General features: G+C 46.4%; 1 protein-coding gene across 1 annotated transcript; it reads right to left on the bottom strand.

Moving 5' to 3' along the window:
• Positions 1–7,006: 7,006 nt before the first annotated feature.
• LOC122376398 (extensin-2-like) lies at positions 7,007–17,110 on the bottom strand. Its single transcript, XM_043356258.1, has 6 exons — positions 16,966–17,110; positions 16,061–16,171; positions 11,691–11,728; positions 9,935–10,033; positions 9,463–9,604; positions 7,007–8,297 (listed from the first exon to the last, which is right to left on the bottom strand). Exons 2-6 carry the CDS (start codon positions 16,158–16,160, stop codon positions 8,179–8,181), a joined length of 498 nt encoding a protein of 165 aa, XP_043212193.1. The 5' UTR covers positions 16,161–16,171; positions 16,966–17,110; the 3' UTR covers positions 7,007–8,178.
• Positions 17,111–19,145: the final 2,035 nt, after the last annotated feature.

The following is a 19,145-nucleotide window of genomic DNA, read 5'->3' as shown; positions in this document are numbered from 1 at the left end:
CAAAATCGAATCGATCGTTGGTTCGTTGTCGTGCCTCGCCTCTTCGCCATTTTTAGCTTCCTTTATCTTCCCTGTCGAATTTTCCGTTATAATACAATACCGTAACTAGACCGAGATAAGGCCGAAATAGCTTGTAATAGAAAATTCAACCGAACACCAGTAATGCCAAAAAGTCTCTCGTTTATTCACAAAATTCTCCAAACAAATTTGTATGTACAATTATTTCCGCATGGAATAATTTCACGCACTTCAATAATCATACCACTTCTGACACAGAAGTTTGGGCTGTTTGTGCACTTTTCCAAGAACCATTTGCAAAATTGTTCCCTCTGCTCAAAATCCGCAGCAAACAGCTTTTGAGACACTTTTAGCTTAAAGGCAGATAAGGCGAGATCCTTCTTGAGAATCCTGTGAGTGGAGGACTTGCTGAGACCGACCCTAGACGCGAGGCGCCGCACCGACACTTTCGGCGTCTGACCAACCTGCTCTGCGACCTTCCGTATGGCCTCCTGGCTGCGAGATGTCTTTTTCCGACCACTGTTTCCGGCATTCTGGTTACTAATGGACCCTTCTGCCAGAAACTTCTCAGTCAGACGCTGTATGGTCTTTATCGTTGGAGCTTCTCGGGCCTTAAAATGTTTGCGATACTGCCTTTGCGTTAAAACGGCTGATCCGTGTTTGAGATAAAATTCGACTATTTTGTTTTTTTGTCCAGTATTAAACGGCTTCATGACTGACAGAACGCTCGAGCCATACAACATAATTTCCATGAACCTCGCTTTCGATTGACGTTAGAATTTTACATGTCACGCGCATATTTTTCTTTGTACTTCTAATTAAAATTTGGTACTTTTTTCTGGGACACCCGTTATATCCTAACCGAATTTGGTGCGGCGCTAAAACCCTAGCAATTCTTTCGCTGGTTCCTTTGACGCAGGGGAGGATAATGTACGTAGTACGGGGTCGTTAGGTCAAAGCCAAGTGTGAATTGCCCGCTAAACGAGCGCAGCAGTTGCTACCAGATCACTCAATGGCTCCAAAACTGTACGGTTTACCAAAGCTTCATAAGCCTGGCGTGCCACTTCGGCCAATCACAAGTATGATCGATTCACCTGCCTACCAGTTTCACCTGTGCTGGGCCAAACGGAGCATACGGTTTCAAATTCCGCGCAGTTTGTTGAGCAGGTCAAAACCCTGACACTGTCACCAGACGACATCATGGTTAGTTTTGACGTCACATCGCTATTCACGAGGGTCCCAACAGACGAAGCCATAGACGCCGTATGTGAGAAGCTTCTCAATGACGAGACATTCCCAGACAGGTGTGGACTGTCTGTCGGTTCTATCAGAGCACTGACGAAGGAGTGCTTAAACTGTAGCTATTTTCAATGTGGCGGCCAGCTATTTAGTCAGCTTGAAGGAGCCAATATGGGCCTTAGTTTATCAGTCGCACTGGCAAACGGCTTCATGGAGACCAAATCTCGAGGGAAGTGAGGTCACTGGTCATTATGGGGGAAGGAGGAAGGGGGAGTGACGCGCCGCTATCGCGGCGTGGAGCGTGCGTAGCGCCGGGAGTGGGCCGCCCGCCACTGCGCCGCGGCTGAGGGGAGGGGATGCTGGTTACGGGTGCGCTCGCTCAGGTATGGTGGTATCCTATTTATTCATGTGAAGCCAGCAAGAACGCAACTTGAAGGGAATAGTTATCTGAAACAAACGGGCAAGCGAGAGGCAACGCCTTAAATTTGCAGCAAAAATGTTAACAATTATAATTTAAATCTAGAGCCAATACATTCAGTCGATATTTGCATGATGTCTTAGGATTTTCTAAATTTTTATTCACTTGCGTAATATCTTTTATTTTTTGCCACGCTCCGCCTTGATGGGCTTTTATCGGGTCGAAAAGAATCACGAGTTGAAGTGGGTCCAGAGAAACGACCAAAAAATATTTGTGAAACTTGGCAAAACATTTATATAAATATATAGGTGCGACAATTTTGACTGTTTAACCCTTGCCGGCCGAGGGGAGGGGGACGGGTGCCGCCCCCCCCCCATAGGTTTTTTTTCGCGATAGCTCCGAACACGCTGGCGATAGAGAGCTGAAACTTGGAATACCTGACCTTTGATTCAAGCCGGATCTTTTGACACCAATCGCATTTTCAGGTCAGGTCAGGGCACTGACCTATGACGTCATAAGTGAACCTGTGCACGGTCTTCAGAGGTCGCAATTTCGCAACGCCCTCACTGCCAGAGGAGCTTTCATAGGGAAATGAAACTTGCAGGATCTAATATCAATTACGAGTCTCACAACATGTTTGTCTCGGATTTTTCCTAAAGGTCATATGAGGTCAGGTCATTTTCGTGACCTCACCATTATAAGTCAATGGCACTGAAAACACTTTGGAAGAACGTTTAGAACGTACAGTGGTATTTAGACCCCTGTGGGGTAAAATGTTATGCCACCGTTTTTCAGAACCCCCATGGCTCTTCACGTAGACGGCTTTGCATTCTCATCAAAAGAATCCACACGATTCTTCCAAAGACTCTTATGAGGTTTAGGGTTTATAATAAGAGCGTTCTTAGCACCTAGATAAGAACCCCAAAGGATCTGTGAAGAAGTCCCTGAGGTTTATAGGGAAACCACCCTGTGTTCTGAATATCGGTTGTAGAACCCTTTCAGTTCTATTGCAATACCGCAAAATCCCCGTTCATTCGTCTATTGAACCTCCCATGCATGGCTATCGACCTGCGCCGTCACATCTGCTGCGCAAACACAGTACTTGATACACCTTAAAATGTATTACCTTCCTCTTTACTCTGAGCAATCAGCCTGCAAGTCTCCAGTCAGGAACAACCAGCCCGCAACCAGCCCATGCGATCAGCCCGCAACCAGCCCGCATTCAGCCCGCAATCAGCCTGCAGGAACGCTTTCCATTCGGCCGTGTCACTTGCCTTACACATCCAAGCCAAAGAACTCCAGAGTCCAGAGCCAAATATGAACACATTTTTAGCTTTAGCAAGTGGATGTTTTCCCAAACACAGTATGTATAGCGCTATCGCCCATGTCAGCAGCCGGGTGGCGATATCGCATTCTCCCAAATCACATACAGTTTCTCCTTCCACCACCAGCTTCAAGCCAGCGTTTTCGACGATGTCGACGTCTCCGCGCGCCAGGACGCTCTCCTCAGACTCCAGGGCCTCAATTAGAGCGGAGATGGCCTCGTCCCCTGGAATGAAGAGTCGGGCGGATGCGTTATTCAACAGACAGGAAGTAAAGAAACTTAGATTGACTTCAGAAACCATGAGCCTACTCCGAAAATAAAATAATGCACTTGACATATAAAGTGCAGCTAGATAAAATATTGCACTAATCAGCAAGAACATATGTTTATCAAAATCAGCCAAATTTATGCCTAAATCAATTGACCTCAAAATGGCAAGGTGATTCTATTCCTGAATTATCTTCATTTGGAAGATTTGTCTAAATACCACATGCATAATTTAAGCTATGGGGCATTTATACAACATATAAATACTTACTGCATTGATTGGTCTTGCATATGAATTGTCTTCATCCAATGCATTCATCCATGCATTTGAAGAGCGTTGTGATATTGCTTATTATTGTCAATCACAAGTAATATAGATAATACACAACACTTGACAAGCCAAAAATTAACCTTATTTCAGTTCTTCAATATTCGATTACTTGCCATTCACCCAATCTTGCACCAGCCGCTCGTCACTGCACAAAGCGTGATCCAACGCGATCGAAAAATGGCGATCGCTTCCGGTGGACGCTAGAACGTGGTACCGCGGGCGTGGTCTTGATGAAAGCCATTACACTGATTAAACCACAACCCCTTCTTCTTAAACCCGATGCTAGTTCGTGCAAAACCTCCAAAGGGTTTATCTTTCGCGCGCTTGGTGTGACGTAATATCACGTGACTAGGGAGAACGAAGAAGAACCGGTGTTGGTCGAGTTGAAGCCCCCTGGGGCCACTAAGACTGCACGCGAAGAAGCAGCACGTGTCTTCGGTCTATGTGAAACACTGTGTGTGTTCTTCATGAACCAGACGTTCTGCTTCGCCTCTAAGTCAGTTTACCCTAATACCCAAAAAACCTAAGTGTGGAATATTTTAAGATGCTTTTGCATAACGTTCTTTCAACTTGTTTTCAGTGGGTGAAAAATGAAAACTGCTATTCTGGCGCCGGGAACGATCTCCAACTATCTCAAGCAAACAGAATCGTGATTTAATGCACTCCTTGCAAGGTTGCATGCGTCACTTTTGCAATGTTGACATGGCGTGACTTAGGGTCATATTAGTTTTTCGTCAATAACTCCCGATCAAATTGAGCTAGCAAGTCTGGAAAGCCACGAATGGACTCAGAATCAGAAAGGCCTGCCAAATCGAATGATATGCGACATGACCTACTTGGACCAATTTCGTGACCTGGGGGCGCTGACCTGACCGTGACCCGAGGTCAACACCCTAAGTTGATCTCACCAAAACAAAAAGTATACCATTCGTCGCGCCTGAGCGAGGCGAACACGATGCTGCCAAAATCGCGTCTCTGCGGCCGTTTTTTGCAGTTATTCACCAAAATCGGAGCCGTACCTTGGGGCACTTGACCTGACTTCAGAGGTCACCGGTTGACCTAGGACCTTAAAATCGGTTATCAATTTCTGCGTCTCGTAACGGCGCACACGCTCGTTTTTCCGCGATGCGCTAGCTCCACCAGGAGCGAAACGGCGAGGGGGGTTGACCCGCCCCCCCCCCCCTCGGCCGGCGCGTATGTAGAACACCAATAGGTCTGGCGAGGGTTAAGAGGATATCGGGAAAAGATAAATCACTGTGCTTGTCAGTGTTGCGGTAGAAGGAAAGGTTTTGGTTGGTATCTAGATAAAACCAGATCCGGGTGGGGCCAGAACCCATGACATCGCATTCGACACACAGATCACTCAGCCCCAACGGTACGAGCACCTCGTTTTTTCTCACAGACAATGACAATAGGTACAAAAACAATGTAATAGACCAGACGTTTCGACAACAAAGTGCCTTCGTCAGTGGAAAAACAAGATATAGGCTTTACATCGATAAAAAATATAGAAGACGACCAGCCTGCACGAAATACAGCTTTACTTTTTTTGACATACAGGTTATATCTAATCTCGCACTAAAATGTTATATCGTTCTTCTGTCTAAACTATTCTGTAAGTCATAATCACAGCATTGGAATCGACATATTGACACATTATAACAGAGACACTCCTATGTATAGATATAGCTATTTGTTTTTTAGCACCATTTTCGCACCTATCCTGGACCAGCTGTAGAAGCCTGGCTTTATGTTAACGGTGTCTTCAAGTAAAATATATGCAGCTTCCATGGCTCTCCTAATCGGTTTTGGCATGCCCTTTTCCATCACTGTAGCTGAATCCCAAGCTGGAAGATGATGACACTTCTCTATATGAAGCACCATCGCATTGGATACATTATGATTTCGAACATCACGTTTGTGCTCTTGAAGTCGTGTTTTCAAACCCCTCCCCGTTTCACCGACATATGATTTTGAACATGGTCCAGAACAAGGTATCTTATATATAACACTGTTGTCTGATGTGTTCACCTTCTTCGGTCGCACTAAATCTTGAATCTTGGATCCTGAAACGATGGCTACATTGGTTCCAGCTGATCGTAGACTAGTCGCTATTTCGTTCGCTTGTTTCGAGATGGGAATCGTTATGAATCGTCACAATGCTGATTCCAATGCTGTGATTATGACTTACAGAATAGTTTAGACAGAAGAACGATATAACATTTTAGTGCGAGATTAGATATAACCTGTATGTCAAAAAAAGTAAAACTGTATTTCGTGCAGGCTGGTCGTCTTCTATATTTTTTATCGATGTAAAGCCTATATCTTGTTTTTCCACTGACGAAGGCACTTTGTTGTCGAAACGTCTGGTCTATTACATTGTTTTTGTACCTATTGTCATTGTCTGTGAGAAAAAACGATATGTCTGACTCTTCTAATAGTACGAGCACCTGTCATCCTGCGGAGCTTGCTGGATAGTGTTTCGGCCAATCGACGGCCATGACAATTATTCGCCCAAGGCGCTCTACGCAAGAAACACCAGCCAGTCCAAAACTGGCGAACGATCTTTGTGGTGCTGGAATTATCTTCAATGAAGTTTTCAGGATATATTTAATAATGTTAATCCTTTGAGCTACTGGGCGCTCGGAGCATTCGCTAGCATTCCACTGCCGGCTGCATTACCAACATTACTATCATTACCAAAAATAATACCTACCACAGTATCATCCATTGCCAACATCACATATGCATTATTATGAGTGCGTCATAGGTGGGTGACATTACATGAACCGGCCACGGCAAACCCGTGCCTTTATCCTTTCCTTCCAAGCAGCCAGGCTACCGGCCGCCAGCCCCGTCACCGCGATATGGAACAGCGGGCCGGCTGGAATGCGCCATTTGCCTGCAGTAGCGCCCCACTGCGCCGGGGCTGTTTGACAGGTCACCCGCACCGTGACCTCGCCCCTCCCCACCTCCCCACCGGGCCCAGCTCGGTACTGACCTCTCCTTGGATTTGACATAGACTCGACTAAGGCTCAACGGCAAAGTTACGTCTGGAGATCCTTACTAGATCCACTGTTTGTCTCTTATACGGCCTTGGTTTGTAAGTACGTACAGAAGGTCGTCGAAAACCATTGTGTTCAGCATGCGCAACGGTCTTTTCATGAACTTCCAGAGGCTCAATAACGTCATCTTCTTGACTCCTCCGATAAGAACCGATCAGAATAAGCTTCCTGTTCTTTTCGTGATGGTCTGTGTTTTTTCGTCCGACAGCATATTTGTGGGCTAGTGCGGTCGATGTGAAACATCATCCTTGTCGAAATTAAGCATCATAGCGCATGTATCTACTCTAGTTCCGTTGACCCGTATCAGCTTAACTCTCCAGCGCCATTCAAATATCGTTTTTCAGTTACTGAAGCTTTAGTTTATTTCTTAAGCTAGTGAACATATAGCATGCGAATAAATCTACTATAGGATTTGTGGTGACACGTTTTTCTACAAATAAAACAGAATTATCCCCTTGATGTTAGGAAATCATAGATATAAATACAAAAATAAAAGTAAAATAAAATGATAAAGAGAACTTGCTCGAAGGAAACTTACACATTGAGCACATAAGCTAATCAAATAACTTTAATAAAGCCCAGATAAGCAGTTAGGTTACCTGAAGAAGTTGACCTTCGAGCATTGGCATGGTAGGTCAGCGTAGCAAGCTCCCAGCGGTTTTCTGACATTTACTGATTTTACAAAGACCAAATAAACGTCTACTCCTATGTCTTCTTTCTCCTTCACTCCTTCCACCTTGTTCTTTACATTGGACACAGCCACATCTCACACATCCTACACGTTACATGTGAGTTTGATTGATAGACGAACACCGCTCATTAGTAACAAAAGTACAACAGTCGCTCTTTGAGTCTTCAGTACAGCGTCAGTCACAAACCCATTTACTTAGCAGGTTTGTGAAGAAGCGCAGAGCTCACGCCAAACTACCACTTATAGCGCACAGGAATTTATCTCACGAATATTTTCTGTCACGGTGGCAACCTACTACACATACGTACACATTATTAACGTTTTCACGTCATTTCGTTTTTCACGTCACTCAGGCCTGCAGAGGTGATGTATTATGACTCATTCAGCTTATCTCTTGGAACTTCCGCATTTATGGTTTACCACCAGAAGACCTATTTTCTAACTGTGAACGTGCTTCAATCCTTTCGGCCCTTGTAGCTGTATCAATGACGTCTCTGCGTTGTCTCCGATCGCTGGTGGGACCTCGGAGGGCCTCAAAACTGAGTTTCTCAGACCTCTGATTGTCTCAGACCTATCTCAGACCTTTCTCAGACCTGAGTGTCTCAGACCTAAGTTCCACAGAACTGAGTGTCTCAGAACTGAATGTCTCAGACCTTGCCTCACACCTGCCTCAGGCCTGTATCAGACCTGTCTCAGACCTTTCTCAGACCTGAGTGTCTCAGACCTAAGTTCCACAGAACTGAGTGTCTCAGAATTGAATGTCTCAGAACTGAGTGTCTCAGAACTGAGTGTCTCAGACCTCTGAGTGCCTCAGAACTGAGTGTCTCAGAACTGGGTGCCGCGGTCGGCAATGTATCGCGCCGCGTCCGGCGACATATGCAGAACGCCGGGGGCCACCCGGTAACCGGTGTAGTTGTTGGGGAGCTCCTTTCCACGGAAACCCTCTGTGGGGAGAGAGCAGCGCGTCAGAGAGAAAGAATGTAGAGAGAGAGAGAGAGAGAGAGAGAGAGAGAGAGAGAGAGAGAGAGAGAGAGAGAGAGAGAGAGAGAGAGAGAGAGAGAGAGAGAGAGAGAGAGAGAGAGAGAGAGAGAGAGAGAGAAAGAGAGAGAAAGAGAGGGAAAGAGAGAGAGAGAGAGAGAGTGAAAGAGAGAGTGAGAGAGTGAGAGAGTGAGGGAGAGAGAGAGAGAGGGAGGGAGAGAGAGAGAGAGAGGCACGTTGAGAGTTGGCAGCGATGGATAAAAAAAAACAGCTGAGCTAAGCCAGAAACAGAACAGTAGTAGACACCGACTGACGAAACAGACACAGCAACAGACATACACAGAATACAGTAGGACAGTATTCCTAAGTCGTAAAGGCAGTTATAAGTCATGAAGGCAGATTTTGAAGGGGTCTGAATGCTTTTTTCACCATATGACTGATCAGGTAGCATTGAATTAGTTTTGGTTTTTCATGTCATTTTTCCATGTATTTCCAGCGGCCAGCGATGCCAGTGACCGAGTTCGGCTCTCCTCTGCAGGTGGTTGGTTACTCGGTGGTGGCCTTCCCCTGCTGGAGGAGGGGGGGGGGGGGGGGGAGCGGGGTGCCGGGCTATTCTGGTCGACGACCAGCCCCCGTTCTGGACGAGGGCGTCTGGCACCGGCCGCAGACCGGTCCAGAACGCGGCCAGACTGGACGGGAGAGATTGCAGAGTCCAGCGTCTTATGTATAGAATCCAAAGACGGCTTCACAGCCTATAGTCGGCGTCAGACTCAGTCATTGTCCAAAGTCAAAGTCAGAGTCCAAAGTCAGCGTCAGAATGCATTGTCGGCGTCAGCGTCAGAGTCCAAAGTGATCAGAGTCTGAGTCAGTGGCAAGAGTTTACAGTCAGTTTCAGAGTCCATAGTCAGTGTCAGAGTCTGAAGTCAGTACCAGAATCCATAATTAGCGTCAGAGTCCAAAGTCAGTGTTATCGGGGAAGTTCTCTCCGTTACTTTCGTCCAAGTTTTATCATTTTTCAATATTTTTACCCTTGGCATTTTTAACATAACTTTAGGCCTCTGGTTTATGTTTATTCTTATGTTCAAGACAACCACCAGTCAGTTTTCTCAGACCTAGTGTCACTGTACTTACGCGGCTGATTTTTCCTGCTGAGTTTCGGGGTTGGTATGCGGGCGGGGGTGGGCGGGGTGGCGGCCTGGCAGTCCTCAGGGGGCCACTTGAGGTCACCCCGGGCCCGTGGTAGAACGGTCACCACCGGCTGGGTCGGGTATACCTGTCACAAGAGAGGCCAAAGAGGTCAGGTGTGGGGTCAAAAAGGTCAGAGGAGAGACTAAAGAGGTCAATTAAATATAAGCGTGTCGTAATGTTCGATATGTATATTCTGCAAATAATGCCTCATATGGTGTTTCGCGCTGTCATGGATGTGTTCTTTTGTATGAAGCACTGCACTTTGCGATTCTATGTTTTCTTATAATGAAACCCGAACGGGACATCTTATGTAATATTTTTATGACCGCTTTCCACGTAACCTGTACTATTTCTATTTTTAATTGATCGTAATTCCCGCCACGCAGTTCTAGTTTGAGAACCCCTGTGTACTGACCGGCGCCTGCTCCTGATTGACTGGCAGTTCCTGTTTGAGGGCCACCGTCTGCATGGGGTCCCCGCGACCGCTGCACGAGGACGACGATCTCGAATCACTCTGGAATATAAACATGCATAAAAGGTGCGAATTACCATTCGTGTCACACATCAGCAATACGACTCAATTGTCCGACTTAGTTGTCTACAATTACGATGATGTGATTCGATACGATTGCAATCATAATTAAAAGGAAAAACCACGTGTTTAAACATGGTCATTTTCCAACATCCATTGTACGAAAAATGGAATTTTATAACATAGCCACTAAAACCACTGCGTAATAGCACTGCGAAATAGCATGAAAATGTTTATTGTTGTAATATGCTTCCTTTTTATTGAAAACGAAAAAGGAGGCGTGTTAGAATTGAAAAACGGGAGATCTAAAAATAAATCCTTTACAGTTTTGAGGCAATCTATAGAAATTAAACCCGCGCCGGGCCGGGGGGGTGTTTGAACACCCCCCTTGCGGTTTTTCGCAGATATCTCAAAAACGGCGGCGCGGAGCGCCGCCGTTTTTGGCACACCTGTTCGTGCATCTTTTCCGCACATGTTGTGAAAATTTCAGACCCAGGTCACCTTAGGTCAGGTCACCAGGTCACGCCAAGTGACCTCACCTCAGAAAAATAGGAATGCTCGTCATAGCTACACCGACTGAACGATTGCCTTGAAACTTTCAGCGATTGATTAGAGCAACACTATCTATAAAATGTATATCTCGGAATTTTGATATCGGTGACCTAAGGTCAGGTCAATTTTGCGGCCTCTCCATTATAAGTCAATGGGAGAAAGTTGAAAAACGCCTGTTTTGCACGAACGCTATTCTAGACACTCTCAAACACCGAGATGTAGATAAAATAGACACACTGAACCAGAAAATGGCAACTGTGACCCCTCGTTATGTCCCCGAGGTCATCTCAGGTCACGAACAGAATCTAACAGTTTTTCGATGATAACTTCTGATAGAGGCGTGCTAGAGCGCTGAAAACGTCTTAGATGTGTTTGGCGCGACGTTGCGGATCGACTGATATGCAACATGACCTTTTCCGGTCGGGTCATGACCTTGACCTGAGGTCAAATTTTCAAGTTGACCTTTCAAGGTCAAATTATAGTTCATTCGACGCGTCTCGACGAGAGGAACACGATGCTGGCAAAAGTAATGTCATAGCTCTTTTGAGTCAAAAGTTATTGCCGAAAAACGTTTTTCGTAAAAACGGCTATTTTTGGAGTTTTTGCCCTCTGGAGGCTGAACCGTTGACCTGAGGTCAAATCTGAGAACATTACTCAGAAAGGTCTGTAAAAGGGCTATCGAATGCGCTTTTTGCGGCGCTGTAGCTCTATCGGTTCCCGAGATAGCCGTTGGCAGTTTCCAAAATGTTGAAATAGTCAACATTTTACCTTTGGTGACCTCTGGTGACCTGACCTTTGACCTGACCCAAAAAATGACTGAAGTGTTTTCGTCCTTATTTTTGACGTTCTTTCGATTGCCGCTTACCGCGTGTCGCTACGTGGCCCAGGAGCCGAGTTAGAAGGGGGGGGGGTGTTCAAACACCCCCCCGCGGCCCGGCGCGGAATTTCAGAGCACCGGCCCGGCGCGGGTTAATATTTAACAGCATTATAGTCAAAGTAAGAAAAGTAAGAAGCATTACAGTAAGAAATACCAAACAAATAACTAATTCATAATTAATTGTCCCCAGGGTTGTTGTTTGATACTAACCTCACTTCTAGGCGGCCACGCTACTGTCCTGTCGGCCTCTGAAAAAAGCATAATACCAGGGTCACTGGACAGTCGTAACATGACCTAACACGGCCAGCCGGACCCGACCCATCGCCCGCCTCTCTAAGAAACACAAATGAACACAAACATGATATTGCGGGTGGAGCCGAGCCATCACCGGTCGCGAAGTCACCTCATGCACAGTGGAGACTCTTGTTGAGGAAGCGGGGTGACGTTTGGATTTTAATGATATTTTTACGCATGGAAACTAAAAGGTACCTGTATTTGGAACCTTGTACCAAGGTATTTGCTAAGCAATGTTTGTTTTGAGCATAATTCACTCAATTCCCCAGAGATCGGAATTGTTTTGCATAACTTACTTCGTTCATATTTCTTGTCCGATGATTTTCCAAGTTTTATCTATTGAAGTTATTGTAAGATCGGCCCATTTCTAGATTTTTTCTCTCAGATTAGTTATCATTTCATTTCTCGACGAGATTGAAAAATGAAATGCACGTATGACTACGAGTAAATAATGTGCATAAGTTGAGTTGGCTCACGAGAAGCTGATTGCTATTTCCACTGCATAGAAGGGTGATCAATGGAGAACAGATTGACACGCAGTAAAATTAGACTGTTTCAACAAGGTTGAGATTGATGATGCACGAACACTCGTGAAGGACGATTTCACAATAATTGGCAAACGCTGTGCAGTGTTTGGACGAGATCCGAGAGTTAAGTAAAAAACCAGGGAACAGGTGTTCGAAAAACGTCCAGGCTACAGCCCCGCTAAACTTAGCACCCGTGGTATAATTAGCCTGCGTTGTACTGCAAGGGAAACAGTCGTTTAGACGCTCTCTAACGATCTCGGGTTATAAACATGTTGAAAAGAGTATATATCGCAATGCATTTGTTTTATACATTCCAGTTCTCATATTTTTCAGATGTAAACGATTGATCAGCAGATCAACAGAGATCATGACAATAGTTGAACTTAAATTAGATGAACTCATTTGGGACCTAGCACAAGTTTTAGGCACACAAGGCATGCAATTGAAAAACAAGTGACTACAACGGCCGCATGATAAATACAGCGATCGTAAACAGTTTTCTTGATTGAGGACCTGATGTTCATCAGGAAGACGAACATTTCTTTTGTATTTAAGTCTTTTTTTTGCTCAGGAAAATTGACGTGTGTTTAGGATAAATTGGAGTATATCGGAGGTAAGTACTTATCCCTCTTGGACTCTTTTAATCCTCCAGTCTGACCAAACCATCAGGCTATCGGGGTAATTCTCAGACTTTTTCCAGGCTCTCTTCAAAATGTCTGCACACACAAGTGCAGCTCGCATAGCTCTTCTTCTGTTGATTCTAGACACAGCAAGTGTGCGAGTTCCGTAAAAAAGCTGACGCGTACGCCTTGTATCGGCCAATTCCGTACGGGAATCGGGAAGGTCAGTTGGTCAGAGAACAATGGTGAGCGTGGTGACTCCCATTAAACCGCATCCGCCAACTGGCAAGGAAATGAGTCTGCCCGTTGGAGGTGCAGCACTTGAGGTATGTTGTGCCGTATGACCGAACATCTGTGAACAGTTTTCGCCACTGCGGGAGGCAAAACAAAAGCAATATGCCCCTCGAGTAGCTGCCACTCGTCTTTCTAAGGCCGTACTGTCAGGTATCAGTGTTACGAAGACAGTGGTTCAACGTTGAAGAACCATGGTGGTCTCAAAACATTTATCCAACAGTTGGTTCGAAAAGCACGGAGAGAAGTCATTATTGCTCTCGACATCGACGCAAGAAAATGCAAAATCGTACTTTCGGGAGAGCATTGCACCGGAAAAACAAGAGCTATCAAGAAGCAAAGAGATTGATTCCGAACGCGGCACCTCTCCACCTACCACCGATGGGCTCTCAAGTGCTCCGTCAGCACCTACCACCTGGTCTCAGGTGAGACTGTTGATCTGTCTCTCGGCTAGCTACCTGCTGACTGCCGGCTGCTCGAACGCCCACATACTACTCATCACACACGAGGCGCATCGCCGCGGTCTCAACAACGCCTCATCGAGCTCAGTCTACAGCTGTTTTGCGCTTTCTCTTGCAGTGGGATTCTGGGCAATGTATGTATGTATGTATGTATGTATGTATGTATTGACACCAAAAGCCTTCCACATATGGCGTGGCGATTACGGCTTGGCGCCTCGGGGTCGGCGCCAAGCCGTAATCGCTCGGCGATTACGGCCTATGGCGTGGCAATGGGCTGGCTGGCGCCTCGGGTCGGCGTGGTGAGGCTCTACAGGCTTGGTTTGCTACTAGCGGGAGCTACTACCGTGGTGTACGGTCTGCTCATCTACGTGGATAATTCGACGACGTTCCTGGCGTGTAGTATGACACTACGAGCCGTCGAGGGCGTTGGCTCGGCCGCGGTGCTGACAGCAGTGCGCTCAATCATCATCAACCAGTTTTCGCGTCGGATGAACTCGGCCATGAGTCTCGTGGAAGGGATGTATGGAGGAGGTCTGTGTCTGGGACCGGCGCTTGGTGGAGCCATGTACTCGGTTGGTGGGTACGGGGCGCCGTTCTATACCCTCGGCGCACTACTGGTCGCTAATTCTGCCGTCAGCCTGCTCCTGATGCCGCCCCTAACAGACCATGCTGACACGACGAAGAAGAGTGTCGAAGCGACAACCTACCGCGACAGATTGGGCTTCGTGCTCACCAACGCAGACAGCTGGCTCATTTTCGCGACATCTTTTTTGGCGGCCGTGAATTGGAATGCAATCGACAACACCATTGCGCCCTACGCGCTCGACACGCTCAACATGCAGCTTCCGGAGCTTAGCTTCTTCTTTATGGGATCGTTTGGCGGATACACGCTCTTCAGCCCAATGTGGGGACGGCTATCGGATTGCACCGACAACACGTTCTTACTGGAGGCTGTGTGTCTGGCGCCGACTGCGCTGGGCCTTCTGCTCATCCCACCGTCATCTCTTCTCGGTCTTCAACCATCCCGTCTGCTTCTCGGCGTGGGGATGACACTCCGAGAAATATTTCAGTCAGGCGCCTACATGTCCCTCCTACCCTTTCTCGTGCGTCTCTTGGTGTCTAGCGGTCTGCCTAACGATCTACACAGTCACGCACTGCTGACCTCCCTGTGTGGGTCGGCTCACTCTCTGGGGCACATGCTCGGCCCGGTGTGCGGTGGTCTGGTTACTGACTACTGGGGTTTTCCGGTGCTAGCGAGCTCGCTGAGTGAGGTCACGGCGCTACTGTGTGTGATTATGGCAGTGCGTGGAGTGGTTTATTATGTGTTGCGCCGGAAAATAACGGAGCATTGACGGATGCTGACATCCTAAAAAAAAAAAAAAAAACGCTGGGAAATGTGGTAAACTAAGTGGTTGTGCTGTGAATAAAATTCCCTAGTGGTGCTGCGTGAATCCTTGAAAACAAATGTCGATGAACTGTTATGATTTTGTTCCCAGTTTTTGATGCCCGATAGGCATTAAAGGATGTCTTTCAGACTTTCACCGATTAATGACCATATTTAGTCATTAGCAACTGTTTGGAGGCTGTGATGCCACCATTCCTATTTTCTATAGCATCACAATTCTTAAAGGTACGGGAAGACTCGCGTTCCCATATCATTATCCAGTTAATAAATCATTCGGTCTTCCATTTGTTCTAGATCCTCCCCGGCTCAGACACGGTAACCCACTCTCCTTCCGTGAATCACGGTCTCAGTATGTTTGCCAGCTGGCAACCCAGCTTGAACTGGGTTTCTGCACCAACATGACATCACGTCTGGCAACCAGAACGATTGACACACGCGTCATACGGCGATAAATTTAGAGGGGCACCGGGCAGCTGAGCTGCGAGCTTCTAGAGAACACAAGATCCAGATGATACCGGCATCTGCCGGCTTTGTTTTGTGGTGGACTTTGAAAGATTATTTCGGCGCGACTTACGTACTGTAGCTGCACAAAGGAAACTTATCTGGACATTACTTTGTGAAATAGAGCTGGATAATGAAACAAGACTAAATATGAGGTAAATGTTGTGCTGAATAGCGTAATAAAATTGTTGCATTGATAGGGCATTAAAAACAAATTGACACATTCATTTTCTGGAACACGATATTCAAGACAAATGGTTATCCTGTCAGTGAAATAAAATTTCATTTTCATTCTACCTAAAATCGGTATGTAATCGTCACCACTTCTAATCTAACTATGGTTAGAAGTGTTAGAGTTATGGTAAGCACTTAGCATTTATTTTGGAATGGAACTCGTTGCATAAATAAACAGCGCCAGCTCGTTTTAGACCTCAATGACGTCATCCATAGCCCAGCCAATAGCGTGATCGTTGAATCTCACCTGGAATGCGAGTGAAAAATGAAGGCGGCTGGGGTCGGCTGTAATCTTTGGGCGGCCACACCGACTGCAGTGGCCGGGGCTCCGGTTCCAGAACCATCATGCTGGCCGTCTCTGTCGGATCGACAGAGACACACTGTTAGTGACGTCATAATGACGTCAGGTGGAGAAAATCGGTGCATTCGTGGTGGAGGTATGGATGAGGTAGCTGATACGACCGTCAATTGACACAGGTAGTCCGACAAGTAACGCAAAGTCGGCCCTGCATCAGCAAGAAGTACCTGATCTCATGGATCGCAGGCACGTTACGGAATCGAAGAATTGATTGAAAAAAAATTTGCACGGCCTTCATGTAAATAAATAAATCATGGAAAACTGTCATGAGCTCAAAGATCTTTCAGCTCCAGCGGCAATTCAACTTTTTTCAGTGCAGCCTATTGTCTCAATATTATTTCAAAATGACACGTGACAAATTTTTGCTGTTTCACTTCTAGAATGTCTGATTCTGTGCTGCTTTGTTTGTATGCCCTTGCTGCTGACATTTATTGATAAGTTATCAGGTGCGATTCGTTATTATTTTGAGTCGGACGATAAGTCTGACCTGTTTCGCTACTCTACATCCGCTTCTGTCTTGACTTCGAGGTTTTCTGTTTTGCTAACCTGAGCCCTATCTTATCAAATAACGTGAATGCATATTTACGGCATTTGTTAACATTCTTAACTATTCCACATTCATTTATTCATTCGTTCTGACAATATTCATAGTCATTCATGCCATTTAAAACTGTTGATATTATTGCCAGTAACTGCGGCCAGTGCTACCATATTCCATTCACGGCATTGGTAAGATAAGGCCCTGGCTCCACCAGTCTCGACCCTGTCTCTGCCTCTGCTGACCCGAAGCCCACCTGTTCCGCTGGCCTGGCTGCGCCTCTGTCCTGGTTCCGGATGCCCTCGGGGCAGGCTGTGACCTCTCTCTCACCAGCGACTACCCGCCACCGCGACCTCAGCTTCTCGACTGGCGAGCCGCCTCGGGCGCCAAATAGACTGACCTCCGCGGAACCCCCTCCCCTTCCCCCACCCAGCGCCGTCGCCCTCAGCTTCTGGCTCTGGCCACAGTCTGCCCCCCGCTCTGCCCTGCTCTCAACTCTCTCCCCTCCCCGGATTCCAGAGTGGTGACTCAGCTGGGGCAGACACCAAGTGATCTTGGCTGGCGCGTCGGGGGTGACTCACAGTCTCTGAGAAATTTTCCGACACTGTCGACTCGAGTCTCATCATCTGGGAGCGACTGAGTCAGACAATGCCCAAAAATACGACCAAGGGTGTATCATAGGACATCTGGTCTGGAACATTCAAGCGTGACGAAATAGAGATTTTTTTAGAAAAAAAAAATACTGAAAATTAGTCGAACATCGAGAGCTTGAATTGAGCATTAGAAAATTAGGTGCTCCGTGTTTCATTTTCATCAATGTTTTGCAATACAATGCCTGTTACGTCATCCCAGTGAAAATTGTTTCATGTTATTGTAAATAATAGCCGGCGTGCTTCATAAACGAAACAATATCGGTCACACTTTATTTCTGGATCACAATTTTAGGTCTTTACGGTTGTTTCTAACTAATAATTGTCACTTTTTGATTCTGGGTAACATATTCTGAAGTATTTTTACGGCTCGTTATTGTTAAACTATTCAATCAGTTGAGTCACAGCCAGGAACTGTAAACAACTGTCTGAAAACTGACACGCCAGGTCGTCTGGCAGCCGACATTCCCTTCCTCGTGGTCATTGACATACTCCGTGGCTCTCACATCGCTCCAGCTGGGCCAGTCGACACGAATATCCCCACCTGTCTGACCCCGTTCCCCCGTCCCTGACCGCCCCGAGAGCGATCAGATCCTACTCCGCCAGCTGCGACCGCGTCGCCCTTGTCTGTCAGCCTCTTTACCCTGACCTATTGGGCACGGACTTGACGCCCAGGTGGCTGCCTGTGGCGGTAAGGTGCTTACGCTCCGAGCGCACGCGCGCGTGACCTGGCAGCGTGCCAGATTCCACAACCCTGCCCGACGCAAACTGCTTTCTCGATATACCCGTTTTGAGATGATGCAGTTAGACAGAAATTGAAAAAAAGACTAAGATATAAATATTTAAAATGAGTTGAATAATGAGATTAATTCCCCGAAAGATCTAGCTTATCCCCTGATACTGCATATAACACATAATGCTTGTTTTATTTCACCTGCGCTGTATGTTATATCATGTAATAGCTCCAGAATCGGATGAGTGTTCTGACATTTCCATTGGTGTAAAGAACTGGAAAGTCAACTACAAATCAATTTAGTGAACATACCTAAATTCTGTTGATAACACACATGTGCCGATGTAAGAATTGCCGCCTCACCTACATTTTATGAAGTGCCATCACTAGTCTAAATACATATTCCAAGCCTACACCAGCTGTAATGCTTGGATGCGTGGATTCAGAAAAACGTCGTCACAGCGTGTCCCGCACTACAGTTCGGCATTGCGGTGCAGCATGCCACCAGGCGCAATCCCGCTTTGCCACCTAGCGGTCCCTGCATCAACTAGGCTTTCATGTCCAGAGCTGTAACATAGATGTCGCTACTATTCACGCTCGTCTGTAGGTCTCGAGTTGCAAGCCATGAGCACTCAGAGCAAGGACACAAGACATCTTTCGATGTTGAGGGCTCAGTCTCAAGCGCTCAAGTGACAAAAGGAGGTCGAAATTCAAACTTGCACTGTTGAACATGTTTCTGTTTTCCGTTACTGCCTCCACATGTGCTGTAATTGATTCTTTCTATACAAAGCCTAGGCCTTTTTTTTTTGGCTTCCTACGCCGTCGAGTTGCACATTGCAGGGACTCATTCTGGGTAAACTGTATCCAACTGCTGTGGTTCCTTTGACGTTTGAATAGAACGGTGACAGTGGGTGTGAACCATCTATCAAAGTCTGGTAAGAATCAGATAAGAAATGTAGTTGGGGCCACTCCAATTAGGAGGATGCTGATAGACAGATCAGCACTACACCCGTCTTAAGCTTTCATTGCAAGGTGCCGGAAAGCAATTTGTTG

This window comes from Amphibalanus amphitrite, unplaced genomic scaffold (assembly GCF_019059575.1).
Source record: "Amphibalanus amphitrite isolate SeventyFive unplaced genomic scaffold, NRLGWU_Aamphi_draft 002123F_arrow, whole genome shotgun sequence".
Classification (NCBI taxonomy): domain Eukaryota; kingdom Metazoa; phylum Arthropoda; class Thecostraca; order Balanomorpha; family Balanidae; genus Amphibalanus; species Amphibalanus amphitrite.
The sequence above is the reverse complement of the archived record's forward strand: the minus strand, read 5'-3'. Positions and strand labels throughout refer to the sequence as shown.